A 21666-nucleotide genomic window follows, 5' to 3' on the forward strand; every position below is an offset into this window, starting at 1 on the left:
CTGGCACAGTGGTTGACTCCCAATGCAAGGAGGTCAATTCATCTAAATAGATGGGTTGGGGAGGGGGGAACAGATGATGGCAAGGGAGGTGGTCAGGAGAGGAAGGCAGTGTGATGGGGCCCCCCAAGCAGGAAGCACTCTTGTGCTGTGGGCCGCTTCACCAGCTGCCCCCATTCCTCCAGCCACCCTGCCTGGGCCTTCCTGGGCCTGACTCACATCTGTGGGCTTCATGGAATGGTTGAGCAGGGTCAAGTCCTTCACAAAAAGGACCTCACTTGGTTGTTTCAACAATGGCTTGAGCAGTACTGTGGCCAGGCCAATGAATCTGGGGAGACAAGGAGCAGATGTGAGATCCTGAGCCAGAGGAAAGAGTGTCCTCCTCTCTCTCTCCCAGGCAGGGCTTTAGCTAGAGACGGTTTCCTCCCAGGGCTGTGCTGTCCTCAGAGAGAGGCTGGAGAAGAATGCAGTGGGGCTGGGTATCCACGACAGGGCACAGGGATCCTGGCTCTGGGAACTGTCTTGGGGCTCCTAGGCAAGTAACAGTTGATTGGACCAGGGATGGACGCCTGGCTAGAGCTGGGCCAATAGGATTCTCTGTCCTAGGAATGTTGACCTGGGATGGCATAGCCTCAGTCTTAGGGCATGTGAGTCTCAGCGGGGCACTAGATGAGGCTGTGATAAGAAGCCGGAGTTGGGCAGAGAGAAGCAGAAATTTGAGATATGTGGCAGATGTATCTCAGATGGACAGAGCTGCTGCTGGGTTCCCAAGTTCCTGTCCCAGCTGATTTGCAGTCTTGCTCTGGCTACCCTTTCAGTACCCACCCCTCTTTTTTCTTTTTAGCTGGCTGGAGTGGGTTCCGTTCCTTCATCTGAGTGAGTTATAGATTAGAGACAAGGTTCACGTAACCTGCTGCTGCATTGGTCAGGAGCTAGGCTCCTCCTGCCTCTCTCTGCCTCACCTTTCTTTCTTTTGTGAGCCCATGTCCTGAAGGGTGACTTGCAGGAAGGAGTCATTTTCCAGGGGGCGGTTCCAGAGGTGCCAGATTAGGGTCTGTGGGGGGCATAGAGAGGTCAGCATCCTTCCTCTGCTCTTCCCATCCCACATTTCTAGGAAACGAGGAAAGACGTGGGGAACGGGCTGGCGCTGCGTTTCTCTAAGACTGAGGAACCTCCCTCATGTCTAATTTCCTCAGGAGATGGCGTTTGCTACCCTTCACCAAGGTGTGGGCATCTCACTCGGCTTCTGTTACTTGAACTGCAGTATCACGGGCATGTTGGGAATTAAGGGTTTGGGGACTAGGAACGGGGCGAGGGGCAGCATGGAGTGATGGCAGGTGAGAGGGAGTCATGCACAGGGAGCCTTCACTCTGCTTCAGGCTTCTAGGAACATCAAGATGGCCCAGCTGGACTAGTTGATAGGCCATACCATGGTCCATCCTCAGAGTGGGGGAGAAGGGCCACGAACAGTCGTGGGCAGGTGTGGCCTTCACAGCCTTGTCGGGTCAGAGGCTGCTACTCCCAGGCCAAGATGCCCAGCCTTGAGGAAAGCCTGTGAGGTTGCATGTCCTCTCCCTAGACCTCTGAGCACCTGACTGGACCCCATCCTTGCCCCCTTGCTGTTGTGGTCGTTATTTCCTCTTCTGGGCTTGCGCTGTTATCTACCTCATTCCACACGGGATCATTCCCTTCCACCACACGTGTTCTTTTCTTGATATCTGCAAAGAAACCAAGAGGCTGGCATTGATGGTAGGAAATATTTCAATGTCTGGGTTGGAGTGGGGTAAAGAGAAGTAGGACATTCTAAGAAAACTTCAAGTCGGCTGGGCACGGTGGCTCACGCCTGTAATCTCAGCACTTTGGGAGATTAGGCATCTTTGTGGGAGATATTTCTGGAATGAGAAAGATGGTGCCCATGAGGTGGTGGGGAAGATGGCTCAGAATCAGAGAAGAACTGCCAGGCCCTTGCCTGGCTAACTGGAAAATTAGTCAATCAGGGCAAATATATCCTGAGCTCCCACTGCCCCTCTTGAAACCTGCAGACTGAGGACATCAGCATGCATCACCCTGTGAGCCTGGAGTCCCAAATGTTCAATCTCTGAATATTGCTGTGTTCAACAAGCATAGTTTCACAGAACAACAGCATAAAATAAAATAAAGAAATTCCATTCTTTACTCATATCTCCTGTAGGAACTACTGTGTCCTCTTTTATCTTGGGCCCGGTTTTCTCCCTGCCGACGGTCCCTGTAAAACCCATTTGCCTGTATCCACCATCCTGTATCTCCACCTACGTACTTTCACCCTTTTTTCTCTTTTCTCTTCTCTTCTCTCTCTCTCTCTTTCTCTCTTTCTTTCTTTCTGACAGACTCTTGCTCTTTCGCCCAGGCCAGAGTGCAGTGGTGCTATCTCGGCTAACCGGTCTCCCGGGTTCACGCCATTCTCCTGACTCAGCCTCCCGAGTAGCTGGGACTACAGACGCCCACCACCGTGCCCAGCTAATTTTTTTTTTTTTTTGTATGTTTAGTAGAGACGGGGTTTCACCATGTTAGCCAGGATGGTCTTGATCTCCTGACCTCGTGATCTGCCTGCCTCGGCCTCCCAAAGTGCTGGAATTACAGGTGTGAGCCACCACACCCGGCCTCTTTTTTTTTTTTTTTTTTTGATGGCACCTCATCACCATCTGTTGACCAGGCTGGGGTGCTGTGGTGCGATCTGGGCTCACTGCAACCTCCGCCTCCCAGGTTCAAGCAATTCTCCTGCGTCAGCCTCCCAAGTAGCTGGGATTACAGGCGCCTGCCACCATGCCCAGCTAATTTTTATATTTTTAATAGAGATAGGGTTTCACTGTGTTGGCCAGGCTGGTCTTGAACTCCTGACCTCCAGTGATCTGCCCACCTCAGCCTCCCAAAGTGCTGGGATTACAGGTGTGAGCCACTGTGCCCCACCCTTCCACCCTTTTTTCTTTTACTTCTTTCCTTTTAGCTGCCATATCTTTGATATCTAAATATACCTAACATCTCTCATTTTCTCTCACAAATTCTTTCACTCCTTTCTTTCCCTTCCTTCTTGGGATTCTTTTACCTAAAAAAAAAAAAAAAATGGAGATAATAAAACTTGCTTCATTTACCTCTGGAATTGCTGTGAGGAGCAGACATCATTGTACATATGAAAAGGCTTTGTCAGCTGGGCGCGGTGGCTCACGCCTGTAATCCCAGCACTTCGGGAGGCCGAGACGGGTGGATCCCCTGTGGTCAGGAGTTCAAGACAAGCCTGGCCAATATGGTCAAACCCCGTCTCTACTAAAATGACAAAAATTAGCCAGGTGTGGTGGCATGCGCCTGTAGTCCCAGCTGCTTCGGAGGGTGAGGCAGGAGAATCGCTTGAACCTGGGGGCAGAGGTTGCAGTGAGCCAAGATCACACCACTGCACTCTAGCCTGGGTGACAGGGTGACAGTCCGTCTCAAAAAAAAATGCTTTGTCAATTGTAAAGCTCATGCAAACGAAACTAATATGATCAAGCAGTTATTACTAAAAGTTGTACTAAGGACTATACACATATTATCTTTTTAAACTCCCGCATCAATCTGAGGAAGCACGGACTTTCTCTTTAAACCTTAGTTTATGGCACAGCTCCAGGTCATGGAAGAAGGTCCAGAAGCACTAGTCCTCTCTTTTTTCCATAGCCATTCCCTAGCAAAAGTGGGAGGCAGAGAAGTCATAATCAAATGATAGCAATAAGTTTTGAGAGAGCTGGACAACGTCTACTTCACTTTGTGTTACACAGGCCATCTTTTATGTAGTAGGGTGCCATACACCTCTTTTTTCACTGAATGCATGTTGCCTCTGGGGGCTTCTCTCTCCCATGTGGACCCAGGGAGGCTCTCACCTCTGAAGTCGATGGACATGCAGGGCCTGGGTAGGGGGGCTAGTGGTGGGTCAATCTTGGCTGACTGCACAACAAGCCGCAGCATCTCGGAGATCCACTTTCTTCCCTCCTTGCCTCCGCAGCGCCACAGCTTCCTTTTTGGAGCTCCTCAGTTCAAGGCTTTTCCCAGGGATCCTGGGGTGAGTAGAGCCCTGCTTCCTATCTGTTGCTTAGCAACAGACAGGATGTCACAAAGGTGGGCCGTTCTTGGTTCTGGAGAGGAATTAATGAGAAAGGGGGGGGGGGAGGAGGAACAGGGTATAGGTGACTGGGCCTGTAGAAACAAAACCATCTGGCTGCTTTCACCCCCTCTTTTCTCTTTTCTCCTATTATGCTTTTTTTTTTTTTTTTTTTTTTTTTTTGAGATGGAGTCTTGTTCTTGTTGCCCAGGCTGGAGTGCAAAAGTGCGATCTCAGCTCACCACAACCTCCACCTCCCGGGTTCAAGCGATTCTCCTGCCTCAGCCTCCCGAGTAGCTGAGATTACAGGCATGTGCCACCACACCCGGCTAATTTGTATTTTTAGTAGAGATGGGGTTTCTCCATGTTGGTCAGGCTGGTCTCAAACTCCCGACCAGTTCGAGATCTGCCTGCCTTGGCCTCCCAAAGATCACCAGGTGATCTGCCTGCCTTGGCCTCCCAAAGTGTTGGGATTACAGGTGTGAGCCACCAAGTCTGGCCTTTTAAAATTTTTTTTTTTGCCCACCCCACACCTGCCCTTCTTGCTGTCCTTTTGATTTCAAGGTCAGACATAAGGTTGATGTTTTCTGCTTGTACAAGCAAGTTGTCTGGAGTGAATCATTGCCAAAGTCACACAATTTAGATGAGAAAATAAGAAAACAGTGAAGCGACCTGAGAAAAGGGATAGGAAAATCAAGGACTATTTCTGTGAGGTCTCAGGGAAAGTTCTTCCTAACGTGGAAACCTCCTATTTACTAAGAAAAACCTAAATTTAGATACAAGACCCTCTTTGACAAAAGGAAATTAGCTTTTGAATTAATGAGCTCATATGGAAGGTCAAAGAAGCCAATGCAGTTTTGAAGCGGCTGTCTTTATGGCTGTCCGAGCCTCTGTGCATTAAGATGGAGCTGGGGCATTTATTCTTATTGTCCACAGCAATAAGGTTTAGGCTTTAGGGTTGAACATCATATAAATTACATCTTATCCAATAGTTAGAATGAAAACTAATGAATATTTAAAAGCTGGGATCAGTGGCTCATGCCTGTAATCCCAGCACTTTGGGAGGCCAAGGTGGACAGATCACTTGAGGCCAGAAGTTCGGGAACAGCCCGGCCAACATAGCAAAACTCTGTCTCTACTAAAAATACAAAAATTAGCTGGGCGTGGTGGCACGTGCCAGCAATCCCAGCTACTCGGGAGGCTGAGGCAGGAGAATCGCTTGAACCTGGGAGGTGGAGGTTACAGTGAGCCGAGATTGCACCACTGTACTCCAGCCTGGGCGACACAGCGAGACTCTATCTCAAAAAAAAAAAAAAAAAAAAAAAAAAGGGGGGGCAAGGGGCAGAGACTGACCCCCCCTCCTCCCCCCCCGGGAAAAAAAAAACAGACCCAAAAAAAAAAAAAAAAAAAAAAAAAAAAAAAGGCTGGGCATTGTGGCTTACACCTGTAGCCTGTAATCCCAGATCTCTGGGAGGTCAAGGTGGCTGGATCACGATATCAGGAGATCAAGACCATCTTGGCCAACATGGTGAAACCCCGTCCCTACTAAAATACAAAAAATTAGCCGAGCATTGTATTGCGCGCCTGTAGTCCCAGCTACTCTAGAGGCTGAGGCAGGGGAATTGCTTGAACCTGGGAGGCGGAGGTTGCAGTGAGCCGAGATCACGCCACTGCACACAAGCCTGGCCACAGAGCAAGACTGTTTCAAAAAAAAAAAGAATATTTAAGAACTATCTAGGCCGGGAGTGGTGGCTCACGCTTGTAATCCCAGCACTTTGGGAGGCTGAGGCGGGCGGATCACGAGGTCATGAGATCGAGACCATGGTGAAATCCCATCTCTACTACAAATACAAAAAATTAGCCGGGCGTGGTGGCAGGCGCCTATAGTCCCAGCTATTCGGAGAGGCTGAGGCAGGAGAATGGCGTGAACCCGAGAGGTGGAGCTTGCAGTGAGCCGAGATTGAGCCACTGCACTCCAGCCTGGGCGACAGAGCGAGACTCTGTCTCAAAAAAAAAAAAAAAGAACTATCTATTAGTTAATGAAACAACTACTTAGCAGTAAGTGTACCATGCAGTCTAAGAGATGAATGGTTTCAAAGACTGAAACGCTGGGTCAGTGATCAGGGTGCTGATTGCTTTCTAGTGCAGCAGATTAAAAAAACAAAGCTTCTTGGAAGTTTTTCTTGAAATCTAAACACAACACAGTGCTTTTCACTTTGTGAATGGCTTTTCAAAGTAAGCATGACACAAAAGACCCTGTAAGTGAAAAGCTGACAGATTTGACTGTATAAAATAAAAAATTCCTATGTAGAAATTATGCCTTAAAGCTAGAAGACAAATATCAAAGCAGGGAAAACATTTTCAATGTACTTAATGTCCAAAAGGTTATTTAATAAATGTTTATAGAGCAAGCTCTTACTTAATAAGAAAAGGATGACTATCCCAAAGGAAAACAAAGGCAAAGCTCCTATCAGATAATTGCCCAAAATGACGAAAAAAAAATTTTTTTTTTAAAACCCTCAGTCTTGTTAATAATCAAACAAATACAATGAGATACAATTTATGACTTTGCCAAATTGGTTTCAAAAGCCAAAAAAGATGTAAAAAAAAAATCAAACTCATTGGGCACGGTGGCTCACACCTGTAATCCCAGCACTTTGGGAGGCCGAGGTGGGTGGATCACGAGGTCAGGAGATCAAGACCATCCTGGCTAACACGGTGAAACCCCGTCTCTACTAAAAATACAAAAAATTATCCGGGCATGGTGGCATACGCCTGTGGTCTCAGCTACTCGGGAGGCTGAGGCAGGAGAATCGCTTGAACCTGGGAGGCGGAGGTTGCAGTGAGCCAAGATCTCCAGTCTGGGCCACTGCACTCCAGTCTGGGCGACAGAGAGAGACTGTCTCAAAAAAAAAAACAAAAACAAAACAACAAAAAAAGCTCATTAATAAGCAAATAAATGGGATAAGACACCATTTATCACCTCTTAAATTGGCAAAGAATGAAACAAAATGATAAACGCGGTGCTGAGGAAAGGAAGGGGTAGAGAAAAGATACAAATCTGTTTATAGTGGGAATGGGAATATAAGTAGAGAAATAGCAGAACCCTGGCCCCAAACAAGCGCCCAGGAGACAAAATTAAGGGTAGGGAGAGGTGGGGCAGGGGCTGTTCTATCTGTGATAATTTCTATGGCATTAAGCTCCATATTTCTAAACAGCACTTTTAAATAGCATTCCTTGATTTTTTTCAAATCTGTAAGGCATTTTCCCAGTTTTATTGTTTTCCCTGGGGCTCTCCCTCCTGGTCTTCTCTTCTCCCCCAGCCTAGACTAGTGGTCCCCAGTCCTGCAGCACAACTATTGTCTTCGGATACTCTTTGCCATCACCTTCAGAATTCCTCGTCTGCTTCTTGTGTTAGACCCTGCTTCCCCGATCCTATGCCTTCCGTCTTCTCAGTTTACCCTCTCATCTTTGTGGAACACAGCTTTGAATGTGTAGCTTTCTGAATGTTTCGAGTGTTTGCATGCTTGTACCTATCTTTTTTTTTTGAGACAGAGTCTTGCTCTGTCGCCCAGGCTGGAGTGCAATGGCGCGATTTCGGCTCACCACAGCCTCTGCCTCCTGGGTTTAAGAGATTCTCCCACCTCAGCTTCCTGAGTAGCTGGGATTACAGGCATGCGCCACCACACCCGGCTAATTCTTGTATTTTTAGTAGAGACAGGGTTTCGCTATGTTGGCCAGGCTGGTTTTGTACTCCTGAACTCGTGATCCACCCTCCTCAGCCTCCTAAAGTGCTGGGATTACAGGCGTAAGCCAGCACACCTGGCCATTTTTTTTTTTTTTTTTTTTTTAATAGAAACGAAGTCTCACTGTTTTGTGCAGGCTAGTCTTGAACTCTTGGGCTCAAGCAATCCTCCCACCTCGGCCTCCCAAAGTACTGGGATTATAGGCATGAGCCACAGCTCCCGGGTGAGATTTCTCATCTTGAACCATGTCTCTTGCTGTCTTGTCTCATGTCTCTTGATGTCCTGTTGTCATTCAGTCAACCAAATAACCAATTATTGATCAGTGAACATTTGAACAGTTACCTATGTTCTGGGCTGTATGTTCTCTGGAGGATACAAAGGTTAATGTCCCTGATTTTGAGGATCTACCCTTTCTACACAAAACACATAGGAAAGTTAACCATACAAAGCAATCTAGGGTCAGTAACAAAATTCTTTTTTTTTTTTTTTGAGACGTAGTCTCACTTCGTCGTCCAGGCTGGAGTGCAGTGGCGCGACCATGGCTCATTGCAGCCTGGACCTCCCAGACTCAAGTGATCCTCCCACCTCAGCCTCCTGGGTAGCTGGGACTACAGGCATACACCACTATCAAAAAATTTTTTTTTTTTTGATATGGGTCTCCGGCGCCAGGTGGTCGTGGGCAAACGGTCATGCATCCGCCTCCGGCACCACCTTCTTCCTGCCTCAACCCTCGGTACTGGACGGGCCCCCCACACCCCATATTGTTTTTTATAAGAGATCTCCTGACCTCGTGATCCGCCCGCCTCGGCCTCCCAAAGTGCTGGGATTACAAGCGTGAGCCACCGCGCCCGGCCTAATTTCTACAATTTTTTATAGATACGGGGGTCTCATCATATTGGCCAGGTTCATCTCAAACTCCTGAGCTCAAGAGATCCTCCTGCCTAGGCCTCCCAAAGCGCTGGGATTACAGGCGTGAGCCACATAGGTAAATTCTTAATGAGTAAATTCAGGGGGCTGCCCTGGTGGAGGTGGACAGTTGGGTGCTCGACCGCCCAGAGGGCACAAAGGACCAACACGGTGGGGGCGGCGAGAACTGGGGCCGTAGAAGCAAGCCTAGTCCTCCGCCCTCTCTTTCCCTACTGAAAATGCGCGAGGGGGAAACTCCAGCCTAGGTGTTGACTTTCTGCTTCGGACTGCTCGCACATTCTTGGCGCTCCTCTTTCGGACAGAGGCGCCGGAGCTTCGTCCGTACCGGGCTTTGCCGCTCACCGCCTCTCCCTTCCCAGGCCGTAACCCGCTTCCGCGTTTTACTCGGTGCCCGCAGCGCCGGGGCGTGGAGGCGTTAACGCGCACGCGCTTAGGGATCCGGCCGGGGCCGAGCGCGCGGCCGTAAGAACGCGGGTGAGAACAGCGTTGGCTTCGAGGGGATTGGCGGTCTGTGGGGATCATGGCCCTGGTTGGGACGGCCAGGGATCTCGGCGAGGGCTTCAGGGCTCCAGGGGCATGCGGGGGCCCGGGCTAGGGCCGGCTGCCGGGGCTGGTCGGGCGGGTCGGGCGGGTCGGGCGGGGGCCGCGTCTGGGCCTCCGTGACGCGGACGCCGAGCCCTGCCCCAGGGAGCGGGAGGCGGGGGGCGGGAGGCGGGGGCCAGGCAGCTCCTCCTTGTCGCGAACTCTGGATGACCTTGGCCAAGTCGCTTCAGTTCCCCGAGCTGGCGACTTCGTCTGTAAAATGCGAGTCATAGCCCTGTCTCCTAGATGAGCCGTGTGGAGGCTCAGTGGCGGGAACGCCTGCGGGGCAGCCGTGGTCCTGGGCGGTTTGCTGGGGGCGCCTCACCGGGGGTGAGGGTGAAAGGGCTTCAACGGGGATCATTTTGTCACAGGCCTTGTGGGGGGGCAGCTCTCATTTTTATATAAACAACTGTGGAATATTACGAAGTACTTACAGAACTTTTGTTTCGCACAATACGAGAGGCTTGAAGGAAATGGAGCCCTAGCTGGGATTCGCTTTTTTGAGGCCCGCGTTGCCCTGCCCTTAAGGGGTGCCCACGCTCTAGCTGCGGACCTGGCTCTGTTCGCATTGTCGTTAGAGGATGATGTGAAGCAACAGAGATCCTTAGCTTTCAACGAATTCATATTTGTGATTTCCTGTTTGCCAAAACCCTTTCTGCCCACCTAGGAAGTGGTGCTGGCCAAGTAAGTTTAGTGTGTGTCCACGCGAGGTCTTTCTGAACCTTGGGGTAGGTGAGCTCTCCCGTTAGCTAATTTCAATTCGCTAGAGGTTGAGTGTGGGACAACTCATGGCACCGTAGTTTTTTTTTTTTTTCTTTTTTTTTTGATGTTGGTGTGGGATTCCACGAACCGTCCCCACCAGAGGTCTGCCGTGAAATGGATACTCAATAGGAATGATAGTAGGTTACAAAAGTAAGCGTGTTAGATGGTGTAGATTGGGAGAAATCTAGAATATTGGAATTGACCTAAACTGAAACTTTTCACTGCAGGTGACTAGCATGCAGATACCCATGCTCTGACTTTCTGCCCCTCCACTGACATGGCCCACCGGGGTGGGGAGAGGGACTTCCAGACTTCAGCTCGACGCATGGGCACCTCGCTGCTCTTCCAGCTTTCAGTGCACGAACGGGAGCTGGACCTGGTTTTTCTGGATCATAGCTATGCCAAGCCTTGGAGTGCCCACCCAGATGCCAGTAGTGCCCGCCCCACCCGCATGCTCTTTGTCACTCCCCGGCGGCAGCACGAAAGTACCATGTGAGTTTGGGCTTCTAAGGGCTGCTGCTAACCTCACTGGGCAGTGATCAGATGGGAATTTAGAGAGGATTTTCTCAGGATTGACTGGGGGAGATTTATGAGGCATTTGGATGTTAAATTCAGGCATCTCTTAAGCAGCGTAAGGATAGCAGGCTTGAATGTGGGTATCTCTATGAGACAGCTAACAAGAGTTAGGAAAGCAAGACGTGCAAATGAAAAGCAGACAATATATTCCACTTAGATAGTAGGACGTGTGGAAAGGGGAAAATCTTAGAGGGTTATTTAACTGGTGAAGAAAAAGACGAAAAGTTGATTTTAAAAGATTACCACACAGGATACGACTCTTTATCACATTAGTCCAGTGCTCTGGGTTGCTTGACAGTGGCAACAATAGCCTTTTTATAGTAATGCATTTTGCTTTTCTTGGCTTCACACACGAAGGTTAGGAGCCAATTCCCAAGACGTTGCTTTTTCTCTTCCCTTGTTACAGAGCTGCTACCCATGGGTTAATCTAAACCCTTCTTATGTCTAATGATATTTTCACCCAGCCTATGTTATAGGGTAAGGAAGTTTCATAAATTGACTACCTGATGTGTGATACAGTTACATTTGGTCTAAATAAACCTGTTTGCCAATCAATTCTTTTGCACTTTAAGGCATTCTAATTATGTTTCAAGATGTGTTGATATATTCCGTTATGGTGATCAAATCATGTCCTTAATAATTTTGTAAACTTTTGGAGAAGAATTTTGTCTGTTTTTAATCTGATCTAATGTTTAATCTTTCCTTAAGCACTGGTTTTAATTTTGTTGGGGGTTAGTGCCCTTGTAGAAGCTTCTTTAGAGTCACCCCCTCCTGGAATTGAGCCTTAATGACCTAATGAGTTAGAGATACCACAATGTGTGTGTGTGTGTGTGTGTGTGTGTGTTTGTTTTGTTTTGTTTTGTTTTTTTTTGAGATGGAGTCTTGCTCTGTCGCCCAGGCTGGAGTGCAGTGGTGTGATCTCGGCTCACTGCAACCTCCACCTCCTGGGTTCAAGTGATTCTCCTGCCTCAGCCTCCTGAGTAGCTGGGACTACAGGCGTGTGCCACCATGCCCGGCTGATTTTTGTATTTTTAGTAGAGACAGAGTTTCACCCACCATGTTAGCCAGGCTGGTCTTGAACTCCTGACCTCAGGCAATCCACCTGCCGCGGCCTCCCAAAATGCTGGGATTACAGGCATGAGCCACCGCGCCTGACCCACTGTGTGTTTTAAACATGTGCAGAATAGTGTTTTTTATTTCATTTCCCAATGACTTTATAATTTTCTTGGCTTTTTTGGTTGTACAGGAGATAAAATCTGTAACTTTAGGCAAAATTTAGCATAATCTTGATGCCTCTGGCCTAGGGCGTATCTGAAAAGCTCCTTTAAATAGTAGTTGAAGTCTTTTCCTTTTTTGCTGCGTATTAGCTTCTTGCTGACATTAAAACTCCTGTGTCCACATCTCATGACATTTTCTTAAAGTGAGATTCTGTGGACTTGGTTCTTTTGGTACTGAGAAAATTGTTTCCTTTTATAATCTCTGTCTCCAAATACAGACCCTGAAAGTGAGAATTTGGCATGCTCTAAGAACTCTTTTAGGCCAGTGTGGCCAGAATATAACAGCAGTAGGGGTATAAGTGGGAGGTAGGGAGAAGTTGGCAGAGGTTACCTCGTGAAGGAATTTGATTCTAAGAGTGGTAAGAAGTCATTGAAGGATCTTAAACTACAGATTCAATTTATACTTTGAAAAGATCATTTTGGATTTTTTGTTGAGTATATCATAGTGCAGGAGTAGAACTTACAAGACCAGCTGCAGGCTGCCATTGCAATGGACTGAGATGGGCCAGAAATCGTGATATCTTGTATAGGGCAGGAACAGTACAAATGGAGAAATATAGATGGCTTTCAGATGTATCTCATAGGTAGAGTGAATAGGTTAATAGGATCTGCTATGGTGAATTGGAAAGAAGAGCAAGAACCAGGGTTAAAGGGAAAGGTAAAATTAGGATGACAGATTTCTGGCTTGAGCAGTTGGGTGGTGCCATGAGTTAGGGAAAACTGGAGGAGGATAGGTTTGTGATGGTAAAATCAAGAGTTCTCTTTTAGGTACACGTATCCAAGTACCTAGCTCAGTGTCTGGCCTAGAGAAGATTATCAGCTCTTTTGCCCACCACCCAATCTAGCTGCACATGATTTCATTTCATTTCATAATGATGTAATTATTTCAGTCATTGGAAATGGATGCAGTAAGGTCACTGAGGTCAAAAAGTTAACATAAAGTTTGGCAGATAGCCACTAGACGAGTTTGTTTGGCATAGTATTTGGGGTGACAGAGTTGGTGCAATGTATCATAAAGTGGGGAGGGACCCTTGGGGACTAGGATTTCTTTTTTCTTTCTTTCTTTTTTTTAGAGACGGAGTCTCACTCTGTTGCCCAGGCTGGAGCGCAATGGCGCAATCTTGGCTCACTGCAACCTCCGCCTCCTGGGTTCAAGCAGTTCTCCCGCCTCAGCCTCCCAAGTAGGTGGGATTATAGGCACCCGCCACCATGCCTGGCTAATTTTTGTATTTTTAGTAGAGACAGAGTTTCAGCATGTTGGTCAGGCTCGTCTTGAACTCCTGACTTTAAGCAATCCACCTGCCTCGGCCTCCCAAAGTGTTGAGATTACAGGTGTGAGCCACTATGCCCGGCTGGATTTCATTTTAAAATATGAAAGACCTTTAGATGTTCATTTGTATTTGTTTCTGTTCTAGGCTCTATACAAAATGAGCTAAATAGCTAAGGTATGTGCATTCCAGGTCATCTGTCTTAGATGATCATACAGAAAGGAAATCATAGACTTTACACTATATATTAAATAACTACCAGTTGACTTGCTAATGAAAGGGAAAGTTTGTATGAATTTAAAACTTTAGACCAGCACTGTTTAACAGAACTCTCTGTAATAATTGGAATGTTCTATACCTGGGATGTCCAGTATGGTAACTGCCACCACGTGTATCTGTTGAACACTTGAAATGTGGCTAACGTCACTGCGGAACTGAATTTTTTATTTTTTTATTTTTTTGAGACGGAGTCTTGCTCTGTCACCCAGGCTGGAGTGCAGTGGTGTGATCTTGGCTCACTGTAACCTCTGCCTCCTGGATTCAAGCAATTCTCCTGCCACAATCTCCCAAGTAGCTGGGACTATAGGTGCACACCGCCACACCCAGCTAAATTTTTGTGTTTAGTAGAGATGGGGTTTCACCATGTTGCCCAGGCTGGTCGCAAACTCCTGAGCTCAGGCAGTCCGCACACCTCTGCCCTCTGCCTCCCAGAGTGCTGGGATTACAGGCATGAGCCACCATGTCCAGCCTTTTTTTTTTTTGAGATGGAGTCTCGCTCTCTCCCCCAGGCTGGAGTGCAGTGGTGCGATCTCTGCTCACTGCGACCTCTGCCTCCCGGGTTCACGCCATTCTCCTGCCTCAGCCTCCCAAGTACCTTCGACTACAAGCATGTGCCACTACACCCTAATTTTTGTTTTTTTTAGTAGAGATGGGGTTTTACCATGTTGGCCAAGCTGGTCTTGAACTCCTGACCTCAGGTGATCCACCTGCCTTGGTCTCCCAAAATGTTGGGATTACAGGCACAAGCCACTATGCCCAGCCTGAATATTTAATTCTATTTAAATTTTTTTTTTTTTTTTTTTTTTTTTTTTTTGGCCCGAGGTCTCTGTCACTCAGACTGGAATGCAGTGGTGCGATCTTGGCTCACTGCAACCTCTGCCTCCCAGGTTCAGTTGATCTTCCACCTCAGCCTCCCATGTAGCTGGGACCACAAGCTAATTTCTGTATTTTCAGTAGAGATGGGGTTTCACCATGTTGCCCACACTGTTGAACTTGTGGGCTCAAGCGTTCTGCCTACCTTGGCCTCCCAAAGTGCTGGGATTACAAGCCTGAGCCCTTGTGCCCAGTAATTTTTTTTTTTGAGATGGAGTCTCGCTCTGTCACCCAGTCTGGAGTGCAGTGGCACAATCTCGGCTCACTGCAAGCTCCACCTCCTGGGTTCACACGGTTCTCCTGCCTAGTGTCCCGAGTAGCTGGGACTACAGGCACCTGCCACCATGCCTGGCTAATTTTTTGTATTTTTAGTAGAGATGGGGTTTCACCGTGTTAGCCAGGATGGTCTCGATCTGACCTCGTGATCCACCCGCCTCAATTTAAGTAGTCCTGTGTGGCTTATAACTACTGTATTGGACAGTATCTAGGCAATCAACTTGTTAGCCACTTTTCTCCATTTGTACTGTTCTTGTCCTTAAACAAGGTATCATGATTTCTGGCCCATCTCAGTCAACTGCAGTGGCTGCCTAGCTGGTCTTCTAAATTCCACTCCTGAGCTATAGCCTACTAAACAAAAATTGAAAGTGATCTTTTAAAAATATTAGCTTGAGTCAAATCAACTTGCTTATGGAATATATTGTCCTTTTTCCTGAGACTGGGTCTTGCTCTGTCACTCAGACTGGAGTGCAGTGGCATGATCAGAGCTGACTGTAGCCTCAACCTCCTGGGCTCAAGCAAGCCATCCTCCCACTTCAGTTTCCTGAGTAGCTGGAACTGCAGGCAGACACCACCATGCCTGGCTAATTTTTATGTTTGTTGCAGAGATGGGGTTTTGCCATGTTGCCAAACTGGTCTTGAACTCCTGGGCTTAAACAATCCTCCTTCAGCCTCCCAAAGTGCTGGGATTACAAGTGTGAATCACTGTGCCTGGCTATATTTGTCATTTATTTATTTATTTTTTGAGACCAGCTCACTCCTGGGCTTAAGTGATCCTCCTGCTTCAGCCTCCCAAGTGCTGGGATTACAGGTGTGAATCACTGTGCCTGGCCGTATTTGTCATTTATTTATTTATTTTTGAGACCAGGTCTTGCTCTGTCACCCAGGCTGGAGTGCAGTGATGCAATCATGGCTCACTGCAGCCTTGACTTCCCAGCTTCCAGCAGTCCTCCCACCTTAGCCTCCTTAGTAGCTGGGATCACAGGCATGTACCACATGCCCAGCTAATTTTTGTATTTTTGGTAGAGACAGGGTTTCCTCATGTTGCCCAGGCTGGTCTTGAACTCCTGAGTTCAAGCAATCCACCTGCCTCGGCTTTCCAAAGTGGTGGTATTACAGGCGTGAGCCACTGCACCTGGCCCATATTTATCTTAAAAAAAAAAAAAAAGATATTTATCATTTTTTATATAGACTCATTGAAAAAACGACTTTGTGTTCTTCCAGTACATACCATCATGTCTGAGAGGGCAGAGATCTAGACAAGTGTGGGAAAGATGACTTTGGATCAAAATTTTCCTGTGAATATAATGTGCTTATGCGTGATTTAAAGCTGACTGTATTAAAGATACGTTTTTTGTCAACCAGATGATTGTTAAATACCTGTGAAGTATGTGTGGCCCGGTCCTATTTCCTCACCTGTTTACAGTGAATCAGACGTCCCAATAGATGTGGAGACAGTCACATCAACGCCTATGCCACTCTATGACAATCAGAAGGCACGCAGCGTCATGAATGAGTGTGAACGGCATGTCATCTTTGCCAGGACTGATGCAGATGCCCCTCCTCCACCAGAGGACTGGGAGGAGCATGTTAACAGGTAGGCTGCTAATCAGGAGGATGGTCACTGCCCTGTAATTATTTCGTATCATCTTCATTGAAGTAACACTTATTAGGACCTTACTTCATTTGCAACAACACAAGTCAGAGTGTTCTCCAAAGTCTCGCATTATAACTCTCAGTTCACCATGCTGTGTGTGAGCTCCTTGAGAGCCGGGCTTACATCTCAACCATCTTTGCATACTTCACACTAGGACGTTGTCTGGCACACAGTAGGCATATAATGTTTGTTGAATAAATAAGTGAATTAAATTTGATAGATATGACTAGCTCTGTAGTAGCTTCTGTTGTATAAGTTATGATATAGGGGTTACCCAAACTACAAAAAAATGAAATGTACATTTGTAAGATAATGTGTTTAAATGGTTTATAACTAGGATGATGAAAGTTGTGAAGTCACATGAAAAGCTAAAAGATGTTTGAGTGGCTTTTAAAAATAGATTTGCAGGCTATGGAGGGCACACCGATGCCTGTTTTCATGAGTATACTGGCTAGTTTTGTTCCCAAGCTTTCTACCGCCCCCAGGGGACTCAGCACTCCTCTCCTGGTTATTTGTTCCTGTTCATTTGGTAAACATTTACCTAATCACATAACATCTTTTTGGGGTTATTATTTACATACCATACAATTCAGCTATTTAATGTGTGCAGTCATTGGTTTTTAGTATAGTCAGAGTTGTATATTCATCACCACTGTCAATTTGATAAACATTTTCATCATCCGAAAAAGAAACCTCATACCCATAAACAGTTACTCCCCATTTCCTCCCAGCTTCTCTGGTCCCTAGGAAGCACTAATTGTCCTTTGTCTCTATCGATTTGCCTATTCTGGACATTTCACGTAAACGGAATCATGCAATATGTGGTCTTTTTCCTAGTGGCTTCTTTCACCCAGCATGATGTTTTCAGGGTTTATCCATGTGGTTGCTGTATCAACACTTCATTTACATTGTATGGATAGCCCACATTTTATTTATTCATTAATCAGTTGATGGATATTTAGGTTGTTATCATTTTTTGGCAATTGTGAATAACGCCGTTACGAACATTTGCATACAAGTTTTTGTGTGGATCTAAGTTTTTAATTCTCTTAGTTATATACCTGGGAGTGGACTTGTTGGGTCATATGATAACTCTGTATTTAACCTTTGAGGAATTGCCAGACTGTTTTCCAAAGTCACTCTACCGTTTTACATTCCTACCAGCAGTGTACGAGAGTTCTAGTTTCTCCACATCCTTGCCAACACTTACTGATTTTCTTCTTTTTTAAAAAAATTATAACCATTCTACTGGGTGTAAAGTGGCATCTCATTGTGGTTTCGACTTATATTTTGTTGATGGCTTTTTGTCTGTGTATCCATATATCTACTATATATAAGGAAATGTTACTTCTTATATCAGGAGTTGGTAGGTGGTAACTTTCCATAATTTTGGAGAACCCTTATTTTATAATAGAGAGAAAGAGGGGTAGAAAGTTTGAGGTGATTGACATGATTTCTGAAGCTGGTTGGAAGTTGGGAATGAGATTGAACAGGTGTGCATGTGTGATCAAAACAGCAGCTGTTGAGGGAGGAGCAGTTCTGCACCTTGGTTGAAAAAAGCTTGTGAAGAAGTTGGTTGGGGTCTTGCATTGGAATTAATTTAGTGCCTTAAGAAGCTCTTTTCTCATGCCTGTAATCCCAGTACTTTGGGAGGTTGAGGTGGGTGGATCACCTGAGGTCGGGAGTTCAAGACCAGCCTGACCAACATGGAGAAACTCTGTCTCTGCTAAAAATACAAAATTAGCTGCGTGTGGTGGCACATGCCTCTCAGCTACTCGGGAGGCTGAGGCAGGAGAATCGCTTGAACCTGGGAGGCGGAGGCCGTGGTGAGCCAAGATCGTGCCATTGCACTCCAGCCTGGGCAACAAGAGCGAAACACTGTCTCAAAAAAAAAAAAACAAAACTCTTTTGAGCTTCAGATAAAGAAGAAAACTGCTACGAATGAAGATCAACTACTGGAATATTACTAGAGTCAGTATATTCAGCAAAAGGATTTATCACTATTTTTACAGTTAATAATAAAAAATAACAATAGTAATAACAGAAAGGAGCTACCATTTGTTGAGTGCTTTCTAGATGCCAGACATTGTATCAAGCTCTTCAAATGCATTGTCTCTTAATCCTCCCAATGACTCTTGGAGGTATATCCCCCCTTCATCTCTGCTTAACAGGATGAAGAAACTGAGCTCAGGGTGTTTAAGAAACCTTAATTAGGAAGTGATGGAGTTTGTTCAAACCAAGCAGTCTGACTCCAGAACCCAGTGTTCTCAACTACCATACCCTCTGCCTTAATTAAGGGCAGTAAGAAGAGATTAAGACCGGTTAGTGGTGGCTGAACAAGGTGGCCTCATATGGTTATGTACCCCTTTGTGGTATTTTCCACTACCTTGTCCTTTGCAATTTCAGAAAGTACATAGGAGAACTGTGTGATTTTTTTTTTTTTTTTGTCAGTTCATCCGTGGTTATGATTAAGAGGTTTTTGTGTACTATTCATACTGACCAAAGTCATTAGAGACTTAATAACACTATAAATACCAGTTTCTTTGTTTCTTTTTTTTTTTTTTTTTTTTGAGACAGGGTCTCACTCTGTCACCCAGACTGCAGTGCAGTGGCACGATCTCAGCTCACTGCAAGCCTCGACCTCCAGGACTCAGGTGATTCTCCTGGGTGGGAACCTTAACCTCCCAAGTAGCTGGGACTACAGGAGTACGTCACCATTTCTGGCGAATTTTTGTAGTTTTTGTAGAGATTGGGTTTTGCCATGTTGCCTAGGCTGGTCTCAAACTCCTGGCTCAAGTGGTCTGCCCACCTTGGCCTCCCAAAGTGCTGGGATTATAGGTGTGAGCCACTGCACTTGGCTGAGTTTCTTAATTTATAAGGAGAGCTATAACTGCAAAGCATAAGAGACACTGGGGTGGCCTGGCCAGAGTGTCTGTTCTCAGTAGGAAAGTCTGGAAAACCATTTTATTTCAGAAGTGAATAGATGAGTGGAGAGTCTACACAGGAGGCACAGCAGAATAGCTGGATGTATACATCTTTCCTGTAGGCAAGATGGGTCCACAGAATAGGCAAGTGTGCACCTTCTCCTGCCCATCCTTTAGAGAAACACTGACAGATTCTTATCTTTGGCTTATCTTTCTCCAGTCTCCTTGTGGACCACCATCCTTCTGTTATGACATTGCCACAGATTGATGTAATCCATTAAAGCTCAGTTTATCAGATTATTTGTTTTCTTAGTGTCTGATGAGATTTTGGAGGCCTTCTCTCATTGGCAGCAGGCTTACAAACCATCTCTTTTGGTAGGTAACTTTTGTACATAGCCGATTTTATTATTTAATGATAACTTATTAGCTTCAGTTTCAGATATAACCATTTTATGGTTATATCTGTCCCTGAATCTGTAGCCTGTTTGGAGCTTGCAGTTCCTTCTGCTCTGATTATAATCATCGTGTTGCCATTCTTTCCCTGACTTGATTGTTAAATTGCTGCTTCCTTTCTTCTTGTATAAAGTCATGTAAAATTAGTTTCCCACATCAAGAGCTCCATGAACGGTATAGGTCGGCTCCCTAGAATTCTGGAGTTCTTTCCCGGAGAGTTTACTAATTGCTCTTTATCTGTGGAGACAGAAACTTAATTTAAGTTAAGAGCTTTTTTCCTCCCTCTTGAATGATTTCAGTAGAAACTGTCTTCAGATAACTGTGTGTGTATAGGCCAGGTGCAGTAGCTCTCACCTGTAATCCCAGCACTTTGGGAGGCTGAGGCGGGAAGATCATTTGAGTTGAGGAGTTTGAGACCAGCCTGACCAACATAGTGAAACCCCATCTCTACTAAAAATAGTAAAAATTAGCTGGGCGTGGTGGCGAACGCCTGTAATCTCAGCTACTCGGGAGGCTGAGGCAGGAGAATCTCTTGAACCTGGAAGGCAGAGGTTGCAGTGAGCCAAGATCGTGCCACTGCACTCCAGCCTGGGCGACAGAGCAAGACTCCGTCTCAAAAAAAAAAAAGAAGCATGTTCCTCCCTTCCCTGCCCCCGACTCTGGCTTTCTTTATTAATGGCTGATATTTTGTGAAATGGTTTAAATATTGCTACCTTATTTAATTGTCTGTATTAGTGGTTGTCTAACTATGACAGTGGGCTGATTTAAATTTGGCCCATTGCTTGTTTTTGTGTGGAATGGTTTTTACATTTTTAAATAGTTGCAAAAAAAACTAATACTGCGTGCACCCGGGAGGCGGGGCTTGCAGTGAGCCGAGATGGCGCCACTGCACTCCAGCCTGGGTGACAGAGCGAGACTCTGTCTCAAAAAAAACTAATACTGTTTCATGACACATGAAATTAAAATTTCAGTGTGCATAAGCTTTTACTGAGACACAATCAAATTCATTAGGTATTATCCATGGCCGCTTTTGCAGTAAAGCCACAAAATTGAATAGTGGCAGAAACCATATGGCCTGCAAACCCTAAAACATTTTCTGTCCGGCCTCTTATAGAAAAAGTGAGCTGCCTGGGTCATGTTCTTGTGTCTGCGTGCCATGGCATGTGACTTAGAGGACCTTTGAAAATGATTTCTATTTGCTGGCATAGTGATGTAGTCCTGAAGATGTTGGGCCAGCTTTTTTTTTCCTCCAGATGTTTGTCAAATGCCAAGTTTCATTAGTTGCATAGCTTTTGAAAGACATTTAATAAAATTTTCCTGACACATGATACTTCTCAGCATTGCTCAAATGGATTTTAGGACATTTCCAACATTTCAGCGAAAGAATGTAGTATCCAAAAGCAGGCTTTCTTATCTTAGAAATCAGAACTTCTGAATTCCAGCCAAAAACACCCCATTTTCCTTTTCTGAACCTTCTTTAATTATATATTCAATATTGTATGTATCTGTATAAATCTTAGGTTGGATGTTTGAAATTTTAAGTCCAAGGTCTGAGTTATCTTCCCTCGTTCCCCTCCCCCACCCTCTTTATTTCCCCTTCCTTCATTCCTTCCCTTCTTCTAGTGTTTAGACAAAGAATTTTATAATCTGAAAAAGGAAAGTATGACTATTGAGTTTATCTGATGTTCTTTGTGTCTCCTTGTTTGACTTCTGGTTAAAAAAAAATCCTTTAGATATTTTAATGTTGAATTAATTAGTCGTCTTTGAAACAGTATCCAAAATAATGAATACCTTTGAAAATATCAGATATTTTCAGGACCAATGTTATATTTTGGCTGCTTTGAATAGAATGAGCCAGAGGTCAGCATATCATTCAGGTTCAGTCAGAGCAGAGAGAACAAAAGATTCTCTGATCTCATCTAAGAAAGGAAGAAAAGGCATTTTTGCCCTCATGAAAATTGAAT

The 21666-nt window shown here is 45.7% G+C and overlaps 2 protein-coding genes across 27 annotated transcripts in view; one reads left to right on the forward strand and one right to left on the reverse strand.

The window, feature by feature from the left end:
* Positions 1-9150, reverse strand: part of FER1L5 (fer-1 like family member 5) — a 63374-nt gene extending 54224 nt beyond the window's left edge. For 7 of the 13 annotated variants that reach the window (XM_058428955.1, XM_058428952.1, XM_058428954.1 and 4 more), the window contains exons 1-5: positions 9101-9140; positions 3885-4136; positions 1663-1715; positions 960-1051; positions 217-325 (exon numbers count right to left, since the gene is read on the reverse strand). In XM_058428955.1, the coding sequence (XP_058284938.1) occupies positions 217-325; positions 960-1051; positions 1663-1715; positions 3885-3969 (339 nt within the window). In that variant the 5' untranslated portion in view covers positions 3970-4136; positions 9101-9140. Of the gene's footprint in view, positions 1-216; positions 326-959; positions 1052-1662; positions 1716-3008; positions 3082-3125; positions 3154-3884; positions 4137-9100 lie in introns of those variants that run through there. The other 6 variants (XR_009210078.1, XR_009210079.1, XM_058428956.1 and 3 more) reach the window with 4 other exon arrangements.
* A 50-nt stretch (positions 9151-9200) lies between these two features.
* KANSL3 (KAT8 regulatory NSL complex subunit 3) overlaps positions 9201-21666 on the forward strand; it is an 80160-nt gene continuing 67694 nt past the window's right edge. For 3 of the 14 annotated variants that reach the window (XM_032178838.2, XM_032178840.2, XM_032178837.2), the window contains exons 1-3: positions 9201-9249; positions 10347-10611; positions 16095-16265. In XM_032178838.2, the coding sequence (XP_032034729.1) occupies positions 10397-10611; positions 16095-16265 (386 nt within the window). In that variant the 5' untranslated portion in view covers positions 9201-9249; positions 10347-10396. The other 11 variants (XM_058428140.1, XM_058428138.1, XM_058428139.1 and 8 more) reach the window with 11 other exon arrangements.

The sequence above is a fragment of the Hylobates moloch genome, unplaced genomic scaffold (genome assembly GCF_009828535.3).
Source record: "Hylobates moloch isolate HMO894 unplaced genomic scaffold, HMol_V3 SCAFFOLD_15, whole genome shotgun sequence".
Classification (NCBI taxonomy): Eukaryota; Metazoa; Chordata; class Mammalia; order Primates; family Hylobatidae; genus Hylobates; species Hylobates moloch.